This window comes from Catharus ustulatus, chromosome 1 (assembly GCF_009819885.2).
Source record: "Catharus ustulatus isolate bCatUst1 chromosome 1, bCatUst1.pri.v2, whole genome shotgun sequence".
Taxonomy (NCBI): Eukaryota; Metazoa; Chordata; class Aves; order Passeriformes; family Turdidae; genus Catharus; species Catharus ustulatus.
Window position 1 is genome coordinate 36,047,428 of NC_046221.1, and position 27,433 is coordinate 36,074,860.

The 27,433-nt window shown below is 43.5% G+C and overlaps 1 protein-coding gene across 1 annotated transcript in view; it reads left to right on the forward strand.

The window, feature by feature from the left end:
* The first annotated feature begins 5,087 nt into the window (after nt 1-5,087).
* Nucleotides 5,088-27,433, forward strand: part of CHN2 (chimerin 2) — a 161,282-nt gene continuing 138,936 nt past the window's right edge. The window contains exon 1 of the mRNA XM_033053813.2: nt 5,088-5,217. Within this exon, the coding sequence (XP_032909704.1) occupies nt 5,169-5,217 (49 nt within the window). The 5' untranslated portion in view covers nt 5,088-5,168. The remainder of the gene's footprint in view (nt 5,218-27,433) is intronic.

Genomic DNA, 27,433 nt, shown 5'->3' on the forward strand with positions numbered 1-27,433 from the left:
CAAAGAATGAAAAATGCATTTCCTCCCTTTCCAGCTAAGCAATATAAACATCAAAGGAAGGATTAGCATTTTAGGTCTTTGCACTCTAAATCTTTGTGTCATATATCTTGCTGTCTTGCACAGAACATTTATATTTCTATACCTATTACATAATCAGAGCAGTGGGCCAAACATCTTTGCTTTCCTCTAATTTGCATAATTAATTAAATTCCACAATTTTTGCCAAGCTATCTACACTCACACTGAAATAACAACTGCCACTTTCCGAGCTGAGATAAATTCATTACCTAGGATCCAAACTGCTGTTCTCCCTGCCAGGTGAAAGTTTATTGCACACAGTCCCTGCTCCTCTGCTCTAATAACCCAGCCATCAGATACCATGGATTACAGCAGATTCCATGAGCATAATCTCAGATGGGATGACTACAAAACCAGAAGGGCCTTGAGGACTGTGCTGCAGCCACCTACAGGGGCTTGGCTACCAAAAGGCAACAAAAACCTTGGCTGTCATATGGGATGAAGAGGGCTTGAGGCTGAAGAGACTTAAGATACGATGGTTTCAAGTCAGATTCTTTTAGGTTTTCTCTTATGAAATGGCTCCTGTATAATGGAGACTTCAACAGCTTAAAGATATCAGTATAAATGATGGTCTGCCTTGGATTAATTTCTTTCAGATGAGGTAATCCAGGCTGATACAGAGATTCATGTTACTGCAGGCCCTATCTAGTGACCCTTTTCCTTTTTCTCATCCATACTTGTGTTTTAAATTTCTTTTTCTTTAGCAGGAAGCATTCTGCCAAGTCAGTAAAATGAAAGAAATTCTATGTAGATGTCTTTGCCTCCACTGAGAAAGTGCCTACTATGTCTAAAGTTGAATGAGAGGAGACCAGGATGTTAAATATGTGGATATTTAGCTATGCAATAAGCCATTGGGAAAAATCTGGCTTCTTTTCCTTTATTTGTTATTTCTAGAATTTCAATCTGCTGTACAGAAGGATGACTTTCTGCTTCCTTTTATCACACAGGAACATTAACAATTATTTGTCAGCTAGGGTTTGTCTTCACAAAGTTACGGCAAGCTAGCTGTGACAGTGATGACTGTGCAGGAGGCAGGTGGCCTTTCTCATTTACAGAGCCTTTGTTTTGAAATAAGGACACAAACCAGTACACACCAGTCTGCTGAGGAGCCAAGACTGCTCCAGAGGTCACTCCACAGCACAGAAGCAGCACAGACACGTTCCTCAGCTGTCAAAGTCACTTATGTTTTGCACTGATGGCTCTCCAAATGCAGGTCCTCACCCTGCTTACACTCACAGTTTCACCAAAACACAGCCTTCCACCAGAAGTTGCATGACAATGAAGTTACACACCAACAGGTTTGAAAATACACTGTGAAAGTAAGTTACTTTCAATTGTAATTTCATTTATTTTTGTGTTTAGTTCAACAATTCTTGGGCTGAAAGACTTATCATTTACTGTAATTCCAGGGTATTCACTCCTTTTTGTTTGCTGGAGAACAAAATGTGTGGGAGCTCTAGCTTGAACAGGAGTTTCACCATGCCAAAGTATGAGAATGGATAATTAGGCTACAGAAATAATCTAATACAATGAAAGTTTGGAGAAACCTTTCAGGCATTTTCTGAGACTTTTTTTTTTTAGAATCAAGCAGCAATGCGTTTGGGTTCCTTTATATTCCAACTATTACTTTGAACTTCCCATATCTAATAGTTTGTGGAATACAATGGCCTCTTCCACAGTGAGTCAAATGTTATTTCAAAGATCACATTGGTAGCTGAGCTTTAGCATTAGGCAGGCACTCACTTCTTTGGAATTTTGTTGTTGACTGAGGACTGGTTTGTTAAAACTTTGTTCTTCAACAAACTCTTTAATCTCTTAATTAAAAAAAAAAAAAAAAAAAAGGCAAAGAAACAGCCCCAAGAAAACAAACACTCAAACTCTGTCAGTAAAAACTACATTGAACCAATTTAGAAGCAAGGAATTGTTCAAGGAATCTTCCCCAGGAATGAAGACCAGAAAAGCTTTCAGATCTTTCTCCTGCTTCATGCAAAGCATGCAATTTGGTATTTTTCCTTTGCAACTCACTGTTAATGTCAAATGTGGGGTTCTAATGTCATAATACATAGGGAAATGTGATTTTTCTGAGTTCCTCAAAACTTTTGGAAGCTGTGACTTCTCATCCAAGTGCAGATATCATGGAAGCAAGCACTAAATTTAGTTCTATGGGGAGGGTAAAGCAGAAGATTTTTATCAGAGTTATATGAAGCATATAGTTATGGAAAGCCCAGGAATAGTTTACATCAGAGTTTACCATTTAAAATTTATTCTCAATACTAAGTATTTATATCATGAGTAATGGATATATCTGGGGTCTGCCAAATTAAACTAGGGCAGAATCCGTTCACAGTTTCTGTAAAATAGAACTGAGATTTGATTGGATTGTCTTTGCACTTTTTACACATAACAAGGCTACTTTTGTGTCATTAAAATTTGCTTCCCCTTTGATGTAGTAATTTCCCCTCTAGTTTCACTGCTTTTATGTTCTTTGCTCATAATAAGAAAAAGGCCATCTTGTCTTGAAATGTGAGTTTCTTTTAATCTGAGGTGCATTTCACTTAACTTTATTAATTTACCTTTCAGTGTTGTAGAAACTGAGATTACACAACCTCATACCTGCTGTTACCGCAAAAATTACCAACAGTTGCCTGTTGATAATTTCAAAGTTACACGCACTCATAACCAGACATGTTCATACTCCCTGGTTTTGGATAGAAAATGCTCCATTTTCAATTACTGCAATATCTGGAGTAATCATTCTTTGAAGAAACTGCGCTCTTGATTTATCCAGATACATGGATGCCAAGTCTCAGCAGAATGAGAGGGTTTTTTGTCTTTCAGGTTATTTGTCTCTGTCCCTGCAGATTCTGACAGTGTTGTTAACGCCACTATATTTCACCAATCATATGAGACACAATTCCAAGAGTTGCTGGAGAGACATGAGGGTAAGAGAGTGCTAGATTATGGAGGGGGAAATGAAGACATAGCAGACTACTAGGAGGCAAACACTGGAAAGAGATACAGATAGCAGAAGGAGCAGAAAAAAAGACCATGTAGGATACAAGTGAATCCCATTTGACTATTTGAAACATCACACACACTGCAAGTAGCAATTTACTAGGACAGTCTTGGTATTTACTGTATTATCGCAGCATTTTCCTACACCCCAGGTATCAGCCTGGTTTGATGCCTTTCTCATTTTGTCCTTAACATCCTGTCTTCAAAACGCGTGACACGAAATACTTGGCCAAAAACCAAAAGCCTGCCCTGGTTTTACGTCCCTACGTGGCAATTTACAGATTAATAGGAGTTAGCACTAAAGCCTGGTTTAAAGCTCGCTCCTTCTCACACGGAGGGAGCCGTCATCGCAAAACAAAATGCGGAGGAGCCAGCTGGGCTCGGAGCCCGAGGGGAAGCGGGACCCGGCCGGGCAGCGCTGCCGCTGCCGCCGTCACCGCTAGAGGGGACTCGGGACCCGCTTTCCCGAGAAGAAACGGGAATCGGCTGCGGCTTCTAAGGAGCCCCGGCTGCGTTTTGGCTCCGCGGGAAAAGGGAAGCGGCAGGGCGCGGGTTACAGAGCGGGCAGGAGGTTTGCACGCTGGTTTGGGACGCGGAATTGCTGGGTGGGTGAGGCTTAGATTGCCAAAGAAACTTTAATGCGCTTCCTCGCTCCCGAAGTAACTTTATTAAAGACTCCCTGTTACGAAACGTGGAAGGCTTTCATAAATCAGCGTCATGGCAAATAGGTTTTAAGCTTCTTACAGATCCCGTGTAAGCAAGACTGTGTGCCATGCCACTCGGGTGCCCACGTTCTTGTAGCTTTCCCACCCTCGGTTTATGAAGTGAGATGGAAGCTTCGGCTGGCGACAAAACACGGGAAAAGGGAACGAGAAGGGCACTCAACAGGAGGAAACCTCCAAGTGATGCTTTCTCGGCTCTTCTTCTTTCCCACCTGCACACTAAGACTGAGGGCTGCGGGCCCGGCAGGTCTGCCAGACCCTCCGTGCTCCCGATGGATGCTGGCAGCCGCCCCCCGTGTACCCCCAGGGCTCCCCACCAGGGGTCGGGAGCGCTTCGGGGGGAAGGTGGGAGGGCAAACCCGAACTGTGGCCAGGCCACTCGCTGTGCACCTGGCAGGGCAAAACCCCGTGTTGGTGTCGGCCTGCTTTTGGGGGTTTTTATTAACAAAAGCGGATGTCAGAAGAGAGGGGAAAAATAATAAAATGAAAAGGGGAAAAAGCGAAGGTGGGAGATTGCCTGGAGGGAGGGAGAGGCCCCCGGGAACGGAGGGCAGCCCGCGGGGGCACGACACGGACAAAGGGGGCGAGGGGCGCAGTCCTGCCCCAGCCGTAGCGGCGGGCGGGGGTCCCTGGGGGGGCGGGGGTCTCCGGCGGGCGGGGCGCAGCCGAGCGCGGAGCCCACACTGCGGCACGGCCGAGGGGGCGCCGGCCGAGGCGCTCAACAGGCGCTGCCGCCCCGCCGGGACGGGGCCGGCACATGGCAGGAGCCGCGCTCGCTGCCAGCCCCGTGCCAGGCGGCGGCGGCCGGGAAGGGGCTTGGCCGCCGCTCGGCGGGGCTGCCGCGCCGCCGGGGCTCGCCCGAGCGGGACCCACCCTGCCCGCTCAGCCGGGGCCGGCAGCCCGGCCGGCAGCGCCGCCGCTTCCTTTGTGTGCGTGAGGGGAGCTGCGGCGGGTCCCCCCGGCGGGCTGTCAGCGCTGCCCGCGAGGAGGCGGGGAAGGGAAGGGACGGGAAGGGAAGGGAGGAGGCGAGGGAAGGCGCTGGCAGGGCGGCTCTCGCGTCCCCGTCACAAGGTAAGCCCTGCTCCCCAGGGCGGAGAGAGGCGCTGGAAGCGCCGCGGGGCCCCTTGCCTGACCTGCCGAGCGGCTTCGCCCAGCCCCGGAGAGCGGCCGGCAGCGCTCGGCGGGTCGCCGCCGCCTCCTGCTCCCCGGCGGCGCGGGGAGCTCAGCCCGGGCTGCGGCGGCGGCTCGGCGCGGCGCGGCTCCGGCACTTTGCGATGGGCTGGCGGCAGCGGCGGCCGGACAGCAGCGGGGACCGACGAGGGGCTCGCAGCTAAGGGGCGAGGAGGAGGGACCATGGCCGCATCCAGCAACTCCAGTTTGTCCGGCTCGTCGGTTTCCTCCGGTAAGTTTTTCCAGCGAGCGCCGCATTTCTCCCCTCCCTCCATTTTAGCAGGGAGCTACCTGTGCGCAGAGCGCCTCGCCGTCCCGCTCGCCCCGACCGCGCGGCGGGCGCTCCCCGAGCCCCGGGTGGGCGCTCCCCGGGGCGGCGATGCCCCTGCCCGGGGTCCGCTGGCCCTCCGGCGGCACCGAAAGGGGAAGCCGGGACGGGGGAAGCGCGGCGGGGCCCGGTTCGCCTCCCCGCCGCCCTGCCGTGCCTTTGTGTGGGGTGACGGAGAGGGGAGCCCCCGCTCCCGGCTCCCTTGCCGGAGGAGCAGCATCCCTCCGGTTCCCGGGAGCTCCCGCCGCGGGGCTCGCGGTGAGGAGGGCGCTCAGAGGCCAGCGCGCATCCTCTGCCGTGGTCCCCGCGGTCCGGGACCGGCTCGCATCGCGCCCGGCGCGTCGTGGTGCTCTGGGGCGGGCGGGGGTGGCCAGGCGTGCCGCTTGGAGGGTGTTGTGGCACACCTCGCGTCTTCGGTACTTCCACAGGACTGGGAACAGATTAAACATGCTGCAGGTGACGGACTGCCCCAGGGTTTCGGCCGCGGGTGTGAGGAGCTTGTGGCTGCGCTGGGTTTTGGGAATGCTGGGTGGCAGACGGTGCGGAGCTCACGGTGGGGGGCTGGCTGCGCTGCAGACCCGCGGGAAGGCAGAAAACTTAAGGTGCCTTTTTAACCGAGGCAGCCTGAAATTGGAAGCAGTGATCCAAGGGCACCACTGCCTGCTGCTTAGCTCACGAGCAGTTGCTGTAATATTTAAGTTATGAGAAATTGGCTGAGAGTAAGGTAACATCCTGGCATTTTAGTGGGCTGAAGGAGTAAATAGAAGCATGAACAACTTAAGGGTTCAAGGGACTTGTGACTCAGTGTTTTATTTGAGGTGCCAGACTGAGATTTTTAAGAGCATTTCTTAAACATAGCAATGTGTGCTGTGAATATCAGACAAGCTCCTCTGACTATCAATACAACTCTAGGAAAATATAAATAAATGTAAAGGCCATTGAGCAACTACGGTTTTTTTAAAGACAATGTATGCAACTTGCACAACATATTCTATGCCACTGTGCCAATGTTCAACACTTACAAACAGATCCAAAGAAGGAACTAGATCCTAAAAACATTTTTTTTAAAGTTTTAACAAAAAACCACAACCATTGCAAGCCCTTATTGCCTTAACTTGGAAGCATCTGAAAGAAGTAGGCATAAGAAATTCTGCCTTGTGTTCACGTTCACGATGCAAAAGTTGCAAGACCAGAATAAAAATAAGCATGAATCCAGCCAACTTTATGGCTTATTAGTGAAGGTACTCATTTGGGCAACGTGGTTTTATTTTATGCATCATTTGTATATTTTTACATCTAAGTTATGTGATAAAACCAGAAACAACTTTAAAAGCCCAGACTGGAACCTGTAACTCTCTTCTTTGATGCTTTAACCATTAAGCTGCAGAAGCAAGTCCCCAGCTTGGAGGAAGTGTGCAGATTGCTTGCTCCATGAATCTCATGGTCTTTCCTGCATACTGCCTCAGTGTCTGCAGAAACACACTGAATACATACCTCTGAAACCCCTCTAGCTTTACTAAACCTGGACTTCAGGATCCGTCCCGTGAATGGAGAGATGTACATCCCCTGCAGTGTTGGTTCAAATGCCTGAAATGCAGGGAAGAGTGGGAGTTCAGGTACATCCTTGGTGCGAGCAGTTGATGTTATCCAACTCCAGGTGGCCTCCTGCTCACCAGGTAAATCCAGTGCCAAAAGTAACATCCAGCCAAGGAACTGAGATCTAGGCTTTTAATGTCCTTCATTAAAAGATGTACATCAGGAGTTGACATTTGACAGTAGCCTGCTTTGCATGAAGTCCTTGGCTCTGGCCTACAACAGTTTGTGGTTTATCTTTTGTTTTGTGTTTTTGCTAGCATGAGCACTGGCCCATGCCTGGGACTCTTAGGTGCCACAGTAGTACAACTAATAAATACTGTCAAATTCTTTATAAAGCATAAGTGCCCTTGACTTTCATAACTTATGACCTTGGAATGGTTTTTGGTTTTGTTCCACTTCATCCAATGTATATTTTTCTATGTATATACTAACTAGCAGTTAAATTTGCTGCAACATGATTAAGTTGCCAATATTAGCAGACACACCATATCTGACTATGTGCAGCTGTATTGTGGCTGTCTGTGGTTTAAGTTCTCAGAATGCAGCCAGTCTTACAGCATTTTGTTTACATGGTCTAAACAAACAGTCTTGCCTTAAAATTTAATTTGGTAGAATTTATATTTGTGCTTAACATGCCAATATGAAGATTTCCAAATAGTATAATTATTTTTATTCCACAGAAGAGGGGAAGTTATACTGCCACAGTACATTCTACTAGTAGAAAAAGGAAGTGAAGTTTGAGGTTGAAAGGTTGATAGCAGAATACCACGCTGCAGAGCTCCACTCTACCACTACTTATGAATGCTGCCAAAGCTCGAGAATGTGTTACTACAAGTGACCATTTGTGATGTAGCATTTCTGCTTCAATTCCTGCCAATTCGTGTCAATGAGAAAGTTAAACAGTTCAAATGTGTTTAGTGTGAGGAAGGTGCCCAAGAATTTTATGGTGTAGATATTCTGCTTGCCCACTTATATTTCTATAAATGTACAAGTCTTCACTTGAACTTGTGTCTACATTAAAGGTCAGAATCTGGTTCTGTTCTGGAGTGGTTTTTTATAAGCACTACCTGGGCAGTGTCATGGCAGTGTGCTGAGCTGTAGCTGTTTTACAGATGGGGAGCTAACATGCATGGAGAGCTATGACTTCAGCTATCCACTAATGGTAAAGCAAATATTCATACTTAGGAGGCTGTTGCTCCTTTGATTTCACAGCTGGAGGATCAGTCCCTTCTTCAGAGCTTGTGTCTGTGGTCTGTGTACTCATCTCAAGAGCCACTGTGAGGCTGCTAATTACAGGTTCAATAATGTTAGGTTCTTGTTACAGGCCCCATCTGACAGAAGCCTATGAAGGACTTTTTTTCAGTAAGCTGGCCCTCCCTGGTAACAAAATCTACAGGAGAGCCATGGGTATTTGTACTGTATTTCTTCATATATCATTTCTTCAAGCTCTCTGCTTTTGGTAACAGAACTTAAGCTGCCCTGACCACCAGCTGTTACATTTGAAGTGGATGGGGGAGAAAGAAGAGTAATATGCTGGGGGAAAGAAGGGGGCATGGTAAGCAATTAGATTAAGTATTCTTCTTTGGACCTTGGATAAATCTGCACATGGTATAAAAAGCTGAAATTATAATTACTTCCACTGGGAATTCCACTTTAGTTTCCTGTAATCTCTTCTTTAACACATACCCAGGTGATCTATTAGCTGTATTCATTGCAAACCCCTGAATTTTGTTCTTCTCCCTAGATGAAGTGCTGATTTAACTGCAAGGAGCATCTTTTCTTTCTCTCCTGTCCTCTAAAGAAAACTGTGCATGTTTTTATGCTTTCCTTCATGCTGCAGTCTCCTTAAAATAGTCATTCCCTTGCCAGTCCCCATCTTAGTATTGAACCTTATTCTCACTCATTATAACCTTTCTTTTTAAAAACTTTTTTTCTGGTACTGAAACTTCTTGGATTTTTCCTGGCAAGCAATCCACCTCTCCCACTTTGTTGCTGGCTGCCTCCAGTTTCCTCCACCCAGTAGCCAAATACTGATTATACAGAATTGATGAACTTGAGACTTGACTTTTTGGAATGTAAATAGAAGCTTGAGTGAAGAGACCTTTGTGGCTGTGCCTGCTTTGCTTCTCAAAGAAGCAGCAAATGCAGTGTGTTTCCCACCTAGGCTCGGTGCAATAGGATTTCTAGGCACTGTATTTCTTTGTGCAGTTGTGCCATCCAAAGTTAGTACAAAGTGGCTATAAATGCCAGCTGGCTTTTAAAGCTGCCATTCTACTTGAGGAGTCTTGTGCCAGATACACTCCCTGTGGTGGTGGATGGGTTAGATAGCTTGGGCTGCCTGTCAGGTAAGGGTCCACACCGAAGGTAAATGCAAATACAAACCTGATAAATGATAACATCTAATCAGGCTGCCTCCAACAACAGGACTCAGACTGTGCCAAAACCTTTGCATGAGCCTGATCCTGTGCTGTGAGAGTGGTAACACTGCAAGAATTTGGGTGAGAACCCAAGGCAAATATGTAAATGTACGTGCCAGTGTACCCAGTGTTTTGTTTCTTCTCAGAGCTCCAAAGACAAGTCTGCAGGTGTTAGTTGAAGGGACAGCTCAGCAGCTTTCTGCTTCTCATCTGAATTGGTGCTTTTTCATGTGCTGTAAGCATTTTGAATAATACCTGTCAGTAGAGCAGGTGATGGAGTTGAAACACACAGCCAAGCTTTCTGCTACAGGCTGAGAAGGGCTTGTGTGTTTTGTCAGGGCATTTTTACTTTTCACCTGGGTCCACTGCTCTAATGAAAGATAGCTGCTTCTTCCCCCAACCCCCTCTTTTTGCAAACTACTGTATAGAAGACTGTTACAAAATAAAGTCACTGATTATTGATGCTATTTTTGTTTCAATTGAAAATCAGACTTTTTCTGTCTCAAAGTTCAGCGAAAAAGGCCTTTAAGTATAATTTAAGAAGTGATCCTTATTTAATTAATAATTAAATTTATCATTCATAAACTGTTACTTTCAATAAAATTTAAAGGCAGCAAATTGTTGAGTTTTTTTTAAAATAAATGAACATGAGTTGTTTAAAGAAAGCATAGTTCTCAACAATGGGTTTTTACACACCCTCTACATTTTGACAAGGATTAAAAAATGCTTATCAAGGGAAGAAGAAAAATCTTTGATGGTTCCAGTAACTTAACAAGGTCAAAATAAAATATTAAAGGCTCATGACTCTCTGGGGGTCATGAAGGTGCTGTGATGTGAAATAGGCAGATATATTATAAAAATGAAAGTCAACATGGACCGATTTTAATTAAGATGCAAGCAAGTGGGAAGAAATGAAATTACTATTGTACAGAGATTCAGAGGGATTCTAATTGGGAAAAAGATTAGTAAATGAAAATAGATGTTTATTCTTAATGATTTAATAGAAATAGTGTTGTGATACTGGCACATGAAAACTATTGAAATCATGCTGATAAGGTGCTGCTTTTGATTTTTAAATGGGCAATAAGGGTTTTTTTTAATATTTCTGTTCTTCATGCCAAGTTTCTGCTGGCCAAAGTGTTCTTCCTCTAAATTAAAGCTGAAGTCTTTTGTATTAGATGATTACAAAGAACTCACCATTCTTATTAAAAATAATAAAAATTCAAAAGAGAAAAATGCCATAGTACTCCATTCTGATGTAATGATCGATTCAACAGTTAGTTACTGAACATGTAGGCTGTGATCATTTGAGAATATAATAGCCTGGGAATTAGTACAATACATGTCTGCTTCACAATTTAGCTTATAAGCACTCATGCTCTGTAAAGCAAAAGTCTTGTTCTTCTTAAGGATCTGCTTGTCTTACAGACATATGTGGAGGGTCAGGTGAACAGTCTTTCATGCTGTCATGCTGATGACCTTTTTGGAAATCCGTTCTGTTGGAGTTCTTGCCTCCTGTTTGATGGTTCTAAGAAAGCTTACATATGCCAAATGCTGAGTGATTGTAGGCAGGAATATTTTTGCATTGGTGAGTGTTACAATGAAGCCTTTAGTATCCCCATGTCCATAATATTTTACATGTCTGAAATCATAATAATTCAGCTACTGTGGTACATAGGTAAGTCTTAAACCTGGGGTTTTAGACCCCCCCAAAAAAATCTTTTTTCAAAGTTGATTTGTTTATATACATACCTTTGGCTAAAGGGCAGCACTGGCTGGATTGGCCTCTCTTACAATATTGAATGCTGGCAGAAGCTGTTCCCATGCTGGGGAGCCAGTCTGTTGTCACTCGTTTTTCTACCAAAGGAAGAGATACTGAGGAGATTAAATATTTGGAGAACTCTGTGTTAGGGAATGGCACATTAATATTGCATGAAAAATCTTTTGTTGCAGGGAAATGTAGCAGGATTTATACAAGAAGCTATAAATCTGTAATTCTATATATATCACATTTTTTACAGGTGTAGTCACAGTTTTTCTAAGAATTATACAGGATGCAGTGTAAAGGTATAGTTTTAACTGCTATGAATAATGACTCATTCTTTCTGTCTTTTTTCTGACCTTTGATTATGAGAATGTAAATTTGAATGTTGCATTTAGAGGTGGTTATTACCAACTATGAATCATGCAGAATTCAGCAATAATTGTTTCATCACCCTTTTGTACTCAGCAATAGTCCAAATCCCAGGGCTGGAGGGTGAGTGTATCCCTGCAGGAGGAAACTGATGTTGCAATAATGCTCCCATAACATTAACACAGTGCAAAGTTTGCCAGGGAAATTTGGCAGTGCAGGCTGATGTATTTGGTAAGGTAAGGAGAGGTTAAAGGGTTTTTAAAATTCAGAAGACTACACAAGTATCACATGCCTTGCTTCTGGTATTATTGATCAAGGTCATCACAAAAGAATCAGTTCAGTAAATAAGACATCTGTTCTAAGGATATCTTTATCAGGCAGAGACAATTCCACAGAGACAAGGAGTTTCCACTGTGCTGCACCACAGTGTAGAAAGTACAAGGTGGGCACTTTCTTATCATCCGTAAATCACGTGTCACCTGCTGTGACCTGCGTGTCAAGTCACATTTCTCAGTTTCTTCCCACAAGCTTGTCACGTAGCTATTCTTCTCCTTCCTTCTCATCTTCTTGTTGGCTGCTTAAACATCACTTGTAGCTTTTGAAGTGGTATGTTTGTGGTTTCACTTTTTATTTCATCACAGAACAAAAATGGATGTTAGAAGAGATGGAGACCTCAGTTTGAAAATGTGGCTCAGTTGTTGAGCAGATACTTAATTGCCAAAAATTTGTGTTACCTTGACAGATCAGTTGGTTCAATGTTTGGCTTTGTGTCTGGCAAAGAAAAAAATGACAAGTACATGTCATGTACAGGTATATGGGTCACAGCCATTGCAAAGGCAGGCAAAAGTTCCCTGGAGAAGCAGCTCTCCTCCAGCAGTGTGCTGTGTGCCAGAGGACGTGTGCTGTGGTCAAAAGCAAAAGAAGCCTAAGAGCTCTCTCAGCATTAAATTTGCCATCAAAAGTCATGGACATCTGCTGTCATATTCTTCCACTGTGTGAAGCTGCACTGATTCCACCTTAATTCCCCAATAAACTAAATCAGATTTCCCCAAAGGAAAGAGGAAATTATGGGGGGATCATGAGACACCCAGACTCTCAGTTTCATGAGAGACATGTACAATTCTCAATTTTCAGCTTTTCCATAGCGTTGATATGGTTGCTGTTAAAGCCAGTTGAGTGCCACTTTTTGTGTGGCTGAACCCATCCTTTCTGTGCATGTAGCACTGTAATATTTTGGCACATTCCAGAGTGCTGTGGCTGCACAGACAGTACCAGCCCTTGTATGTCCCATTTTTAAGCAGTTACAGTGAGTGTAAGCATGTATAACCTAATAGCAAACCATATCCTCTCCTGCCCAGGCGTTGAGGGTTAGGCACTTCCTAGAACAGAGACATTCATTAACTGTGAACCTCTTTGGCAGGGAAAATTAGAGAGACTGGTGGCTGACCTGGGCTGTTAGCACATTTAGATAACTTTGCAGGGGAAAGATCCATCTAGTGCTGTTAAGCACGACGATACCAGCTCTGCCTGAGGTCCCTGAGCTGTATGTAAGCTGGGAAGCCGGTGAAATATGTACGCTATAAAGCTGCTGTATTCTTTAGCACTTCCTTATGTATCCACTGATAGTCACTGTGGGAGATAATCTACTGATCTGACCTGTCGTTGCCGTTCTTATCTGTCGGGCTGGTAGAGTTACTGCTGCTGAATCAGCACACCTTTACTTCTAGGTCCTGAGTTCTAAAGCCAAGGGCTCCTAAAAGAGAGGAGGAAATGGGGTGAGTTTAAAATACGGAATGCTGACATTATGTTCTGCAGGTTAAAAACAAAACCGAAACTTGCACCTGTGTTTCAAGGAGACCTGATAGGAAAATCTTACTAATCATGTGCTGTATTGAAAAGTATATAAATTTGTCTCAAGCTCCCTTTCTTCTTTTGATTGAAAGGCTTTTTCCCTCTTCTCCTTTGCCTTGTGAATACATGAACCAGCTGGATTTATGATCCAGCTACAGCTGGATCACATTTCATTCTTTCTGATTCCAATATTAAGGCTAGCAATTAATGAACTTTCAAGAGCTAGAACAGAATTTCTCATATAAGGTTCCTCAAAGCTCCAAGATTTAGGGCTTTACAAAAAACTTGAATGTTGCAATCAAATTTTTGTAATGCACAGAAGAGTAATAAAACTAAATTAATTATTTGTAGAAGATTTGGTTTGTTAATGAAAAACCCTTTATGAAGACAAGGTGTTAAGTCCTGACCCTTCAAGCTGCTCGATCCCTTCTCTTCCCACTTCATCGAGTTGGTAAATCAGCAGCTACTGGATGGGGTAGTTGCTTTTCTGAGTATTTTTATGCTGTCTCCATTGAAGCAGCATCTGCTGTTATGATGGGACAAATTATTATAAGCTATATGGTAAAATTCCCCTCATCCAAGTACATAACTTATTTACTATTCAATTGGTTTATATTATATGTATAGATATATAGATATAGATAGATAGATATAGATGATAGATATAGATATGTAGATATAGATATCGATATGTAGATATATCTAACAGGTCAGTTAATTGGTGATGAATTTCCAAGGATTCTCTACAAGACTTATATTATATGTAATTTCTATAAATTTAAATTAAACTTCTTCTTGAGGGAGCATACTCTCCATAACTCCTGATCTTCTGCCAGGCAAACCAAGATGATAGACAGCTTTTAGTGTCATGATGTGATAACTCTGTATTTGTTTTGTTTTGCAGTCTGAAGCATGTAGTTAGAATGTTTCATGTTGATAAATGTATTTACTGAAAAAAAATTGAACCCTTTGATATCTTAACAAAAAATGGATTGACAAATTAAATTCTAAGCTTCCTCATGCTTCTTCATCTCTAATGTATTGGTGCATGTTGGAAATTTTGCTTAAGTTTAGAGATAACTATAAATAGTGAAATAGACCTGACTGTCACAGATGAAATTTAAGGCTGGAAGATATATTAAGCCATGGAAATAGTGGCTGACAGGCGTACTTTTTTCTCCTGCTCCGTTATGACACTAAAAACAGCCTTAAATCAGTAAGCCATTGAGAAATAAAGTTAACTGGAGGCTGGAGGTAAGTAGATGTTATATTGGTGAATATTCACAAAGTTATGTAGACAAAAAAAAATAGATGTTTTTATTTTGGTTGTACAGAAAGAAGAATCAGGATCTCAAACTCTCTTTACAAAGCAGGTGGCTATATCAACCCATGTTATTTACCAGGGTGGGAATGTATGGTTTTCTAATGTGGAATTGCTGGTCATTTTGGTAGTGGGTGAATACACCTAAGCATGGGGGAGAGGAAACCTGATACAAAATGTTGAATGCCTTACCTGGTGTTTCTGAGTGAGTGCACACATGGATGAGCTGTAAGGCACAGCATCAGTCCCTGGCCACAAAAGCTTAGGTTACAGCCCCTTTTCCTCCAACTGAACCAACAGGTGACAGTCCAAGTGAAGCATTGTCCTGTGCTGTGGTAGCATTTTAGGTACAGTAGTTTCACGAATACAAGCCGCACGGATTATAAGCCGCACCCCCGGTGCCTCGACAATGTTGCTGTCTTTGTCAATAGATAAGCCGCACCCCGAATATTAGCCGCACTTTCGTTCGTCGCGAGAATCCGTGCGCAGCTTTCACAAATTGGCCAATTAGTAACAGGATCGCGGCATAGCGGGCTTTACTGGCTCGGGGCGGGGCCAGGCAGGCTCGGCCCGCTCATGGTTGCCGACGGGGCCGGGTGGCCCAGCTCAGCGCCACGGCTCGGCGGGGCTGGCCGGGTGGTGCTGCCGCCGCCGCCGGGCTCGCTGGCCCCCCTCTCCCGTCAGCACCGCCCCGCTGCCGCGTTCGCTCGCCCGGCTGGCAGGGCTGCCGCCGCCGGGCTCGCCGCCCGCCCCGCTGCCGCTTTCGCTCGCCCCGCTGCCGCTTTCGCTCGCCCCGCGCCGCGCCTCGCGAGCGCCGCGCCCGCCCCGCGCCGCGCCCGCCCCGCGGCGCTTTCGCGGCTCGCGGCGGCGCTTTCGCGGCTCGCGGTTCGCGGCTCGCGGTGGCGCTTTCGCGGCTCGCGGTTCGCGGCTCGCGGCGGCGCTTTCGCGGCTCGCGGTTCGCGGCTCGCGGCGGCGCTTTCGCGGTTCGCGGTTCGCGGCTCGCGGTTCGCGGCTCGCGGCTCGCGGCTCGAGGCTCGCGGCTTGCGGTTCGCGGCTCGCGGCGGCGCTTTCGCGGCTCGCGGTTCGCGGCGAGCGGCGGCGCTTTCGCGGCTCGCGGTTCGCGGCGAGCGGCGGCGCTTTCGCGGCGAGCGGCGGCGCTTTCGCGAGCGGCGGCGCTTTCGCTCGCCCCGCCGGCAGGGCTGCCGCCGCCGCCACCACGCTCGCCGGCCGCCCCCTCCCGTCTGCACCGCCGCCGCGTTTCCTCGCCCTGGCTGGCACTGCAGGCCCCCGCACCGCCGGGCTCCCCCACGCTGCTGGCCCCGATTATGCTGGGCTTCCCCCGCTGCCAGGCAGCCCCACCCGCCGGCCTTCCTGCTTCTGCCATGCTCCCCTGCACTGCTAGCCCCAGTTCTCCCGGGCTCCCCCGCCATGCTGGCTCAGGCTCTGCCGCCCGCCCCCGACACTGCTGGCCCCGCCTCTGCCAGGCTTTCCCACCTCTGCCGGGGCCGGCCGGGCTCCAGCTTGGCTTGGGGCTGCCGCGGGCTCTCACTTCCGTGTTGGCAGCTTTTAGAATTTTGTTAATAGATTAGCCGCCCCGGAATATTAGCCGCACTTCCGGGTTTCCACCAAAATTTTGGTCAAATTGGTGCGGCTTGTATTCGTGAAATTACTGTACACTTGTGATACAATAGCATTTCTGTGATAGGAAGTTTCAGGGTTTTATGGAACTCTCCAAGAGCTGCATTTCCATCCACAGGGTGCCTGGAGTGACCTCTGTGGTGGCTTTCCCTATAGCAGTTTGAGTGATTTTTCCTGCATTTGAAGAAGTATTGTGAATACATGAGGTTTTCTGGTGTGCTTTTGGGTAGCATGGCTGGCCAGTGCTTTTGCACACTGCTAAAATATTGTTTTATTTCCTTTCAGAATTGATGTATTAGTTCCTTCAATAAGCACCAAGAAATAAAACCCATGAAACTCTCCTCCCAAATCCATTAAATTGCCTTATACCATTGGTTTTTAAAATAAGCTTGAAGAAATGAAGTATAAGTGCAAAACCAGAGTGAAGTGTATTATTTCTAATGATTATTATAACAGTAAATCTTTAAGCACTGGCAACTTAAGAAATCAACACACAGTGTGTGATTTCCTCTAGCAATACAAAATATGTCAAATGTGTACAGGTTATATATCAGCTTGTTTGCACATGAAAGCTATTTTGGAAAAAGGTTGTAAGAACTATACTGAAAAAAAATATTTTCAGACATGGAAATATTATGGAATAGTTATTCTGGAACAGCTATTCCTGAACATTGTTCAGTTATGTTACAGTGATGCAGATCATTGACTTAAAAGGTGTAGAAATACAGCATTAATTGTACTCATTTGTTGAGTAACACTAAGCATCTCATCTTTCATTTTTCTTTCTGCTGGATATATTCTTGGAAGCTCATTGCTCCCTTTTTTCAGAGACAGAATGCGTTCCTGGCATCAGAAATTTAAAACTGAACCTGCCATTTTTAAGGATTTATTTTATTTTATTTTTTTTTATTTTTGTGTTGTTTAGCCCAGGAGCTGATCACATGATTGTTTAACTGTAAAAGGATGGAACAAAGATAAAAAGATGATTAATTTCAGAATAAAACCTTGCTAAACAAAACAGTCATTATTAGTTAGAAGTGTTCATAGGCGTGTGAGAGATACAGTCAGGACTGGAGGTCTGCTTCGCTGAATGTTGTTGAACAGGATATTATAATTACTACTGTGTCACTTATGCTGACAATACATTTATATAGAAATCAGGTGAAAAAGCCAGAGATTTATGTATAAATATAGAATAAATGCCTATTGGGAGAACAAAAATCTTGCAACTTGAAAAATGCTAGGAACATGAGGGTAGTATGTGTAAACTACAGTCAAAATGGTGAAGAACTGGCACACTTTTACTAATGACCTGTATCAAAATGTATGTCTATGTTTAAGAAACCAAAAGGAATGAGAATGTTTAGGAAAATAGCAGGAATTTGCTCCCCACCCCCTGAACCATTTCTCCTTTAATTCTGTTAAGTGATAAGAAGGAGGCATATTGTCTCTAAAGAGTCGCTGCAGAGAACTTTGGCTTGTGGAAAACCTTTTCTGTCTTGTGTTTGTTTTAGATCCTTTGATCTCTTTTGGTTTGATGAGTGTGTGTCATCACTTGGTATTACAATTTCTTCCTCTTGCTCAGATGTGACAGTAATAAATACATTCAAGGAAAAGCATAATTTAAAATTTATATTATTCACAGTTATTGGCAAGTACTGTAGCCTAAGTGATGAAAATGAAGGAAAGTCTGATTCAGGCTGATTTTTTTTTTTAGAATTTATTTGACTTATCAATATGCATAATAAGCTTATGAAAATAGACTTTTCCAAAATTAAGTAAGAAAAAACTCAATATAAAATGATTGTAAGTGTAATTGAGTAGTGTAATTTACTTTCACTTTACAGGAAAAGGCTTTCAGCTCCACCTCTTAAGTAGCTTTAGAAAATGGCACACTGACTCCTGGCAGCAGTGTATTGATTGAAAGCGTCCAAAGCATCTAGAAAGCATAAGTGTACATAAATTTGTCTGAAAGGGATGTGTTTTATAGAAGGAAACTCCATCACTGTCTAGGGTTTGTAGGAAGTATATTAACTTCAAAAGTACTGGAAATACTATGATATATGATTAAAATCTTGATAACAGCAGGATTTCTTTAAAAACTCTTTTTTTCATCACCCTGTAAATACTTAACTAATCTTCACAGCACCTGTTTCACAACTGGGAAGAAATTAGGCAGAAAAATGGAACCACTCAACTACTATCATGAATAAAATTAAAGTCTAAATAGAATAAGAATGGAAGATTTATCAGGAAACATTCTTTGTTCATCAGCATATGAATTGTGGTCCCTCCTTGGACCTCATTGGGAACTTTACCTCATATAAAGGATGTACAGTAATTTGACGATTACAAGCTGCACCATTTAGACCAAAATTTTGCTCACACACCGGAAATGTGGCTTACACTCAGGAGCGGCTAATATGTGAATAATTTTCTGACATTTCCAACCCCGGAAGCCAGGGTGCCGAGCAGAGCACCTGCCAGTAAAACCCAGGATTTTGCGATTGTTACAAATTGGTTACTCTGTTGCATGGCGGGTGGAGCTGGCTCAGTGCCGGCAGCACGGCAGCGGGGAGGCAGGGGAGCTCCCTCCTGCTGGCCCCGCAGCTCGGGCGGAGGCGGGGGGCCCCCATCCCCACGTCCCCACCACAGGAGCAGGGGGGCTCCATCCCTGCCTCCCACCACCGCTGCGGGTGCCGGTGGGCTCTGTGCCCACCTGCCACCGTGGCGCTGCACCGGGCCGGGGCAAGCGAGCCCAGTGGCGGCGGCGGCCGACCCCGAGCGGCCCCGCCGAGCAGCAGCGCCGAGCTGGGCCACCTGGCCCTGTCGGCAGCCCCGAACCCGCATGGCCCGAGCCGAACCAGTAAACCCCGCCATCCCACGATTCTGTTACTATTTGGCAACTTTGTTGCACGCGGGTCCTCGCTGCAAATTACAGAGCGGCTTATAATTGGGTGCGGCTTGTGTATGGACAAAGAACGAAATGTTTGCCAACACCCGGCGATGTGGCTTATAGTCAGTGCGGCTTGTAATCGTGAAATTACTGTATTTTTTCCCCAATTCATATAGCTTACCTTATTTAGGTTTTGTTTAATAGTGTGTTCTAATTTGTCTGACACCTTTTTGGTTCTTTTTATTAAATCAGTTTATGAAATGCTTTGTGCCAGTAAAATTTAGATAGATTTCTTTTTGTTTATTCCTTTTTTTCTCCTATGTACTTCTTTACATCCCCCAAATGTAAAGCTTTTCTATGCTTAGGCTTGGGGTTAGGTAGACTTATGCTTAAACCAGTTAAGGAACTGCAAGAAATGTCAATGACACAAGCAGTGTTATCCTGGATTTATGTGCTAACAGTTACTTAGTCTGATGCTGACTTTCTGCATCCTTGATGATCAGACTGTTCCAGAGTAAACATTTCAGAACAGATTTATTCACTGCTACATACTTAAAGAAGTTGGTGCTGTTCATTTCTGGGGCTGTGGAGCACCATTTGGAATAGCAGCTGCTGAGGTAATGATTTGGACACGTCCCCTACCATCCTTGAAAGGAGAAACATCGTGGGCGCACAAAACCTTTCCAAAATATCAACGACATGCAAGCCTGAAAGCATTTGCATATTTTATTTTAACAGATTTTTTCCCACCATGAATATGTTTATCTTCGTTGCAGATACTGACTCTGCTTGTGTGATGTCAAGCAGGAATGACTTCAGGACTTTTTGTATATCTAGGGTTCCCATAAGCTCAGGAGCAAGGGCATTTTCTTTGTGATTACCTGCCAGGTTGTGACAAACTTAAAGAAATATGGTCTTATGGATAAGACTCAGTAGTCAGCTCAGTTTACTGTATCCTATGATTTATTGGAGCCTGCAGTCCATGTAATGGGAGATGCCAGCTCTCATTTGAGGAGATTCTAGGAAAGAATGAGAACCTCATTTTCAGACCTGGACCAAATATCTGAAACGCTGAGAAAAAGAGTTTTATAGAGAGGTTATTACTTGAAAGCAAACCAAATTTTAAGCCAGCCTGTCTTCATCCCACTGCTCCTCCAAAAGCAACCAGACCTCCACCCTTCTGCGTAGTAAACACACCAGTGTTTATAATCTGTAATCCTAAGGGACCAAACCTTGGGGACAATCAGCTGGGTCCTTCAATCCAGACAGTCTGCCTGTAAGTGTTCTATGAGAAGTTAAATTGTAGTAGTTGACCTGTCAGAGCAGTGTTCAGTTCCTGGCAGTGCAAAAAGGGAATCAAACCAGATCTGCTACTAAACGTCTGAATCTGTAGTGCTACTGTGGGGTTTATGTTGTCAGGGGTATATTTCCTTTGGACACATTTAGTGAGAGGAATATGAAGATCTGCCTTATAGTGGTGCAAGTATGAGGAGACTATCTCCAACCCGTAGCAGAACTTTGTCAAAATGTCTTGCTCATGTTGGTCCTTCTCTCCCTACCTTTGGAAGTAGTAGAATAAATGTACGAGAAGGTAGGTGAGCCAAAAAAGTATGAAGGGGAGAAATAAAATTCCTGTAAGATGACTTTGTCTCCATTCTGTTTTCCCTGTTCGGGGTCCCTTTGCAGGATATTAGGCTGTGCTGGGCAGCTGGCTGTAGCATAGCAGCCAGAGCAGCCACTAGAGCTTGTTTGTGTAGGAAGAGCTCAGCAGTGGCCACAGGCTCAACTACAGTCCCGTGTCCTCCTTCCACCTGCACCCACCAGCCAGTGCTGCATAAGGAGAAGAAAAATGCATGGAGTAAACTCCTGCAGGCTATTCTGCTGGCATCCAGAAATCTGGATGGCATCCAAAAATCTTCCTGGCTTGGGAGCTTCCTGAGATAAAAAGCTGGACTCTGAAGTTTAATATGTATTTTTTATTCTTGTATTTGATGTCATGAATTTGGTAAGTTATTATGTGGATCCATGTAAACTTTGAACATCCTGTGAGGAAGAGCTCCAGACTTTGAATGTGTTATGCAAAAAATGCCCTTTTCAGATGCTTTTGACCTCATATGGCTGATTTTATTTAACACACTGTACCACTTTTATTTGAATAAACAGTTAAAATCAATTTTTATACATGTGTGAAATCTGAAGTAGCATAAAACCCTTTATCATTATACCATAGGCAACTCTTTTCCAGCCTGAAGGGTCAGAGGGTACTGGACCAATCCTTGTCTGGAATAGCCTACATCCCCATTTATTACTCTTCTCCTGTCCTCAAGTAATCTTATAAAAATGGACCAGAAATTAAAACAGTCGTCATGCGATGGATGCATTTTATATTTATTCCACTGAAGTTAGGATATGTTCTCAGTTCCTTAGTATTTACTTTCCTTTTTCATTTGTGATATTTTCATGCTTTCATGTGAGTTGTGTTGACTTGCCTAATATAACATACTACCATGTGTCTGCCAGTACTGTTCTTCTCAATAATTTCTATCAATTTGAGACTACATGGGGTTTGGTTTTTTTTGGCTTTCTCTTGGGGCCCTTTATAAAATAGTCATGGTGTAAGCCATTTTGTAGTCTTGTGATTCTGAGGGAGTTTTAAAAGAGGCAGTTACTCAGTGCTGTTTCATCCATGAGTTCCTTAGAAATGCTTTCATAGTATCTTCTGATCTGTGCAAATTGTTGTTGTTCATATGTTCACTCTGTAGCCTTTTCCACTGAAATCTCCACTTAAAATGGATCATCCAACCAGTGCCTCATAAAGAAATGTTCTGACATGTCAGCTTCTCTTGGTTCTGGGCTCTCTGTATGCAGAGCTCAAAATACTTATTTTCTGCTCTAAGTGCTGCTTTTATCTGTTGATCATCTATTTCCAGATTGACAGGTTTTGCATTCAGATCTGAAAAAGGGGCTGTGGTTAGTTCTCATGTCTTCTCACAGTCATTTCGCAAGCTGTATTTTGACTTACCCGGTTGTGGTTTAAGTTTGCTTTTGTTTTGGGTTGATTTTTTTTTAGCTATTGAGCCAGCAATAGGTCATGAGTCTTCCTACTAGGTTTCAGAAGGACGTTTGTTTGCTTCCTACAGCCCCTCATACCCTGTTGTTCAGCTACACTGACTTGCTTTACCACCTTCCCAAATCTTTTTGTGCTATGTGACATGCATTTGCACTCAGCCTCCAGCGGGGTATCCCTGTTTACCATATTACCTGGGAAGGATTAATGCTCTTAGCTTCCCCATTTAGCTAGTTTCCTTTTAGCAAGATTTAATGTATCCTCCAGGGTGACTTAAAAGTCAGATTTTGAAGATTTTATCAGTCCTGTCAAAATTTCTTGGTATGTGTATCAACACTACTTACCGTTTCAAACCCATTAAAAAGGTCCAGACTGTAAGAGCTGAGTATGACTGTGTAAGCACATGTTCTGTTCATCATAGATAGGGAGCAGATAATCATTCTTGACAAGAAGAATAGTTCTAAGTGTAGAATCTAGGCAGTCAAAGCTGGGTTCTGTTTGTTTATATCAGGCTCTAAACTAGCAGAAACTCTCTCTTCAGATGTGATGCTGCTGGCTCCAGCACCTGTGGCTGCGTGAGGGTCAGCCAAGCTGCCTTTGTACCTAGTCTGGGAAGGGAGATCTCAGTTTTGAGCTACTGCAGTTTAGAATTTGGATGGAGATAGTTCAGCAAGACTGCTTGTACAATTAGACATACGCTTTTTGGAACTAAAGTGGGAAAACATTATTCCAGGAAGAATCTGGAGCACTCCTCTAAAACTGCATGTCTTTATCACATCTGACTGTGATAAATCCAGCTGAGGAGTCAGTGTTAGTGAAGAGCCTTAGTAAGTGCGGAAGATGTGGTTCACACAAGTTTCGTAAAGTCCTGACACTTAGCTGTGGTATTTTTTTTTGATGAAAAAGCTTTTTAGAGAGTCACAAGCGTAGGGGTAATTGGAGTGCATCATGAGACATCACTGACACTGCTGCTCAAAGGGAAGAGAAACTGAGAGGGATTAGTGATTTGCAAATATTTTAAAAGAAGAAGGTAAAAGAATTTCAGAAAAGATGAAACAGTGAGCAGACATTCTTCTTTAAACCAGAATGAGGCAGTTTGTTTAAATTTAATGGTAGACTACAGATACATGTACATGTACTCAGAAGCTGTCACATTACCCAGCCATTAATCTTGATCTGACCTGTTCCAGACAAGAAGCGCTTGCTCTGTGAACTTTCTTCTTTAAACTTCAAATGTGAGCTCTCTTTATGATAATATAATTTTTTCCATGCTGACTTTCTGAACCTTCCTCTGTGTGTTTGAAATTTACAACACTGAGCTTTATCTGAAAGCAAATTTATTTTTAGACCTTGCAGGAGAATAGTTCAGCTGTGTGAGTAATGTGCAGAAACTGTGCAGCCTGGAAATATCCCTCTCTGAAAAGCAGCTCTTCTTGGCTGGTCACAGTAACTTTCAGTTTCCCTATGACACAAAGAGGTATAGGGTGTGTGTTTTCAGGTTGCTTTTGTGTAGTTTATTAATGCTTTTTTAATATGATTGTAAGGGGAGGGGCTCTATGTTAATTAAGGAAAAGCTGACTCTGAAATGTATTCCTGTGAGCGGCTTAGGGAGGTCTGTTCCAGAAGCAGCAGAAGTAACACCCCAGAGGCTTCCGTCCTGACTGGGATGATGTGTCCTCACCTCTCCCTTTCCTGAGGCATCTCCCCAGGGAATATGTTCCTCCTGAATGCACCTGCCATGCTCTGTGTAGCTCCCCTCCGTCCTGACCTTGCTCCCTATTTTCACCTTGATTGTGGCAGTCCTTTTCACCTTGCTCAGAGTAATCCCTAGCACTGGAGAAGAAGCATGCTGTGGGGTCACAGTGTGAAGCTCCAGGAGGCAGCTTGAGCAGGCTGAGCATCTTGATGGGGCCAGAGAGAGGTGGTGTCCCAGCCTGCTGCCTGCTCCTGCTCTCTGCTCTCCCTGCTGCCATGCGCTGGCACTCCTCTTGTCCTTCTGTGAGCTGGCAGCTGGCACCGTTTGAGAAGCAGGGCTGACAGTGGAAACCAGAAATCTCATTAGCAATGGTCCCCTCTCCTTAAATACGCTTTTTCTTCCTCTTCATACACTTCACGTGGCACATTGATAATTTCTAACAGCTTTGCTTGCAGAGGCTTTCCAAAATGCCCAGGTCTTTCTCTTCAGTTCCTCATCTTGCCCCACACCCTTCCTTCCCTCATTCAGAGCTGTAAAACCTTTTGGTGCCTGCATCATTCCTTTCATGTAACAGACAATATTAACCCTCTCAATTGTACATGGATTTTACTAGTTCCTTAGTATCTGAGCCATTTTTAGGTTTTAATAAAGCATCTTTGGATTTTTTTTAATTTCAGCACAGCTGAAATTATATACTGGGAGCTTTCTGAGAAAAAAACCCCAACATTTTGTGCTAAAAACAAAGAAAAATGGTGCTAAGGAGTGTCTATTACCAAGTTATGATAAACCATAAAATTCCAGACTTGAGAGTCTAGATGCACATTTTCGTGGACTACTGTCAGCATCAATATTAAAATGTAATTATAAACCATATGATGTAATGTTACTTTGCAAAACATAAAACCACACAGTTTGGGCTTAGAATATTACCCCATCTCTGAAACACAGTGTGTTTTAATACGTGGGTGAACTGGAACTCAAGAAAGCTATTTAAATGTAATGTGCTTATTAAACAGAGATGGCAGAAGTCCTATAGCACCAAAGGATTAAAAAGTATATTAAAAAAAAAAAGAAAAGGAGGGGAAAATGAACCCATGCATGAACATTTTAGAGTCCTGCTTTGCTGTGTGCATGAAAAGACTTGGTTTTTGTTTTGGTTTGTTTTTTTTTTTCCCTAAGGATGCAGTCTTTTCTGTAATTTTTTTTCCCTGTTCCTTTGAAACACTAGACTGGAAACGATTATTTTCTGTGACCTATTGTATTAACTTGGGCTACTGCCAAGAAAACTTTTCTGCCTGGAGAAATAGTGCCAATTTTCAGGTTCAATTTTTCATACTACCTGGGTGATAAAAATATTGTGAATTTCTGGGCAGCTGACAGTTTGTCTTTCCAATTCAATAAAACTGTTACTAGAAACTGGTTAATTATTAATCATTGCACCATTGCTTTCTTTTTTTAACCCAAACTGTCTCTTGAGCAGCTTTAGATAAATAACATTTACTGGGGGTATATTTTACCATGAGATTTTCTTCAACTACAGCTTTTAAATGCTGAATGAGTAACTTTCGTATATGAAATATTTTGCAACTGAGACTTAGATTACTTTAAGAACAGAGAGATTATCAGACTGTGTCATTTTAGGAAACAGATTCCTGTAACTTGAACACATTCTGCAAACATTTTTTTTAACCTGTCAGTAACTTGATAAGTTTAAGTCTTCAGATGCATGATGCAGTGACATGACAGTAAAACAAGGAACATAAAATCACATGAAACACTTTGGTCCCATTGAATCTTGAGAAACAACTCATTATAAATCAAATTGCTGTGTAGGGAATTTCAGAGATGACACAGATATTAGTTTAAACTCTGGAAAAATAGTTGGAAAAACATAAAACTTTAAAATCTTTTCAACAGGGAGTAAATGCCACTTACACTTATGTCTCTAAAATATCTTTGGTGGAGTAGAAATGCTTTGGAGAACAGTAAAGTGGAATTGGCTCCATGGTTCAGAATATTAGATCCTTGCAAATGCTCAATAACAGATAATGAGGATATGTGAGAAATTCAACCAGGAGTGTAAAGAGAGGCTCATTCTTGCAATGAGCTCCATATGGCTACACATTTCTGCTTTGTAGAACATCACTGCTATCAGCAGGTCCCCACACAGTACATGGATCAGCCGTGTAGAGCTGATTGCATCATCAAAATGAAGTGACAGCATGTCTCAGTTGGTCAGCTAAAGGTTGTGTGATATTCTTGGTCATGGGGATAAAGCCTGTGATTATTTTGTTTCCATTAACTGATTCAATTGTGAGTTTCATCCAGTTATTCTTACTGTGTTTGTTTATTGTCTGGGCTAACACATGCCTGGGCTTTGTTTGGAATGGAACTGTTTAGTCCTAACAGTAATTTCTGGGAAGTTTCTAGTGGACAACTTGGGGAAGGGGAGTAAAACAAGGAATTCTGTGAATAGTTGAGCATCTTAGCTCTCTTTATCCTGAGTGCTCTAAGCTACCCACTACCATGACACCGGATCCCTGTTAGATGCTGTGTGACACTCCAGCTGTAACACTCCAGGCATTGTCCCTATCAGCCTTCCCCTCACCTGTGCTCAAATTTTCCCCTCTATCCATGTCCCTGCAGCCCTCCCTGATTTCTTCCACCTCCTCCTAAATCTGTCAGCTACTTCTTGAAGCACCCTCTGTATTTTTGGGCTTGCTTGGCTGAAAGTCACTCTGTCCTTTTGTTAGTGTGTAGCTGTACATTCACTAACTCATCAGGAATTGTGTGCAACCCATCAGGGGTTGTCTGTCTGTCTGTCTCCAGAATGACATCCCCAGTGGGGTTCTGCCCTCTGACACTGTCAGTGATGTTAAAGTGTTTGAGTTCTCCCTGTCTTTTGAGTCTCACAGCCACATAAACCTACAGGAACATCATGTCTTTAAAATTTTTAACTCTCTTACATTAAATACAATGAATTACAGTAAGTTTTGTTGCCTAAGGGAAAAACAGGGACTGTCATTTTGGAGCTAAGTAAAAACTCAACTTTCTAGAAGTGTGAAAGCTGACTTGCTTTGTCTGTATGAGTGACTGAATGTGATCCCTTTCAGTCTGATTAGTTACATACATTAAAAAATGGGAAAAATGTATTTGTTAGAGTTTGAAGTATGTCTGTGATTGAAACAATATCAGTATTAATGAACTTTGTGATTAATTAAAACACTGTGAAACTTCAGCTTCCTGTCATTTCAAGTCAGAATTTTTCCCTTTCATCTTGAAACTTACCTTAACAATAATAAGTAATTACATTTTTAGACAGATCTAAATTAAAGTATCCGTAATTCAAAATAACTTTCAGTTATATCTGTTTGAAAAGTGATTTGCTGTTAAATCCATCCATTAATTTCCACAAGAATGCCAATTTTGGGATTAGGTGAGACACTACCAGCTGGTTTGATTGATGATGCCAATGCCTTATGTTCATGGAAGACATTTAATCAG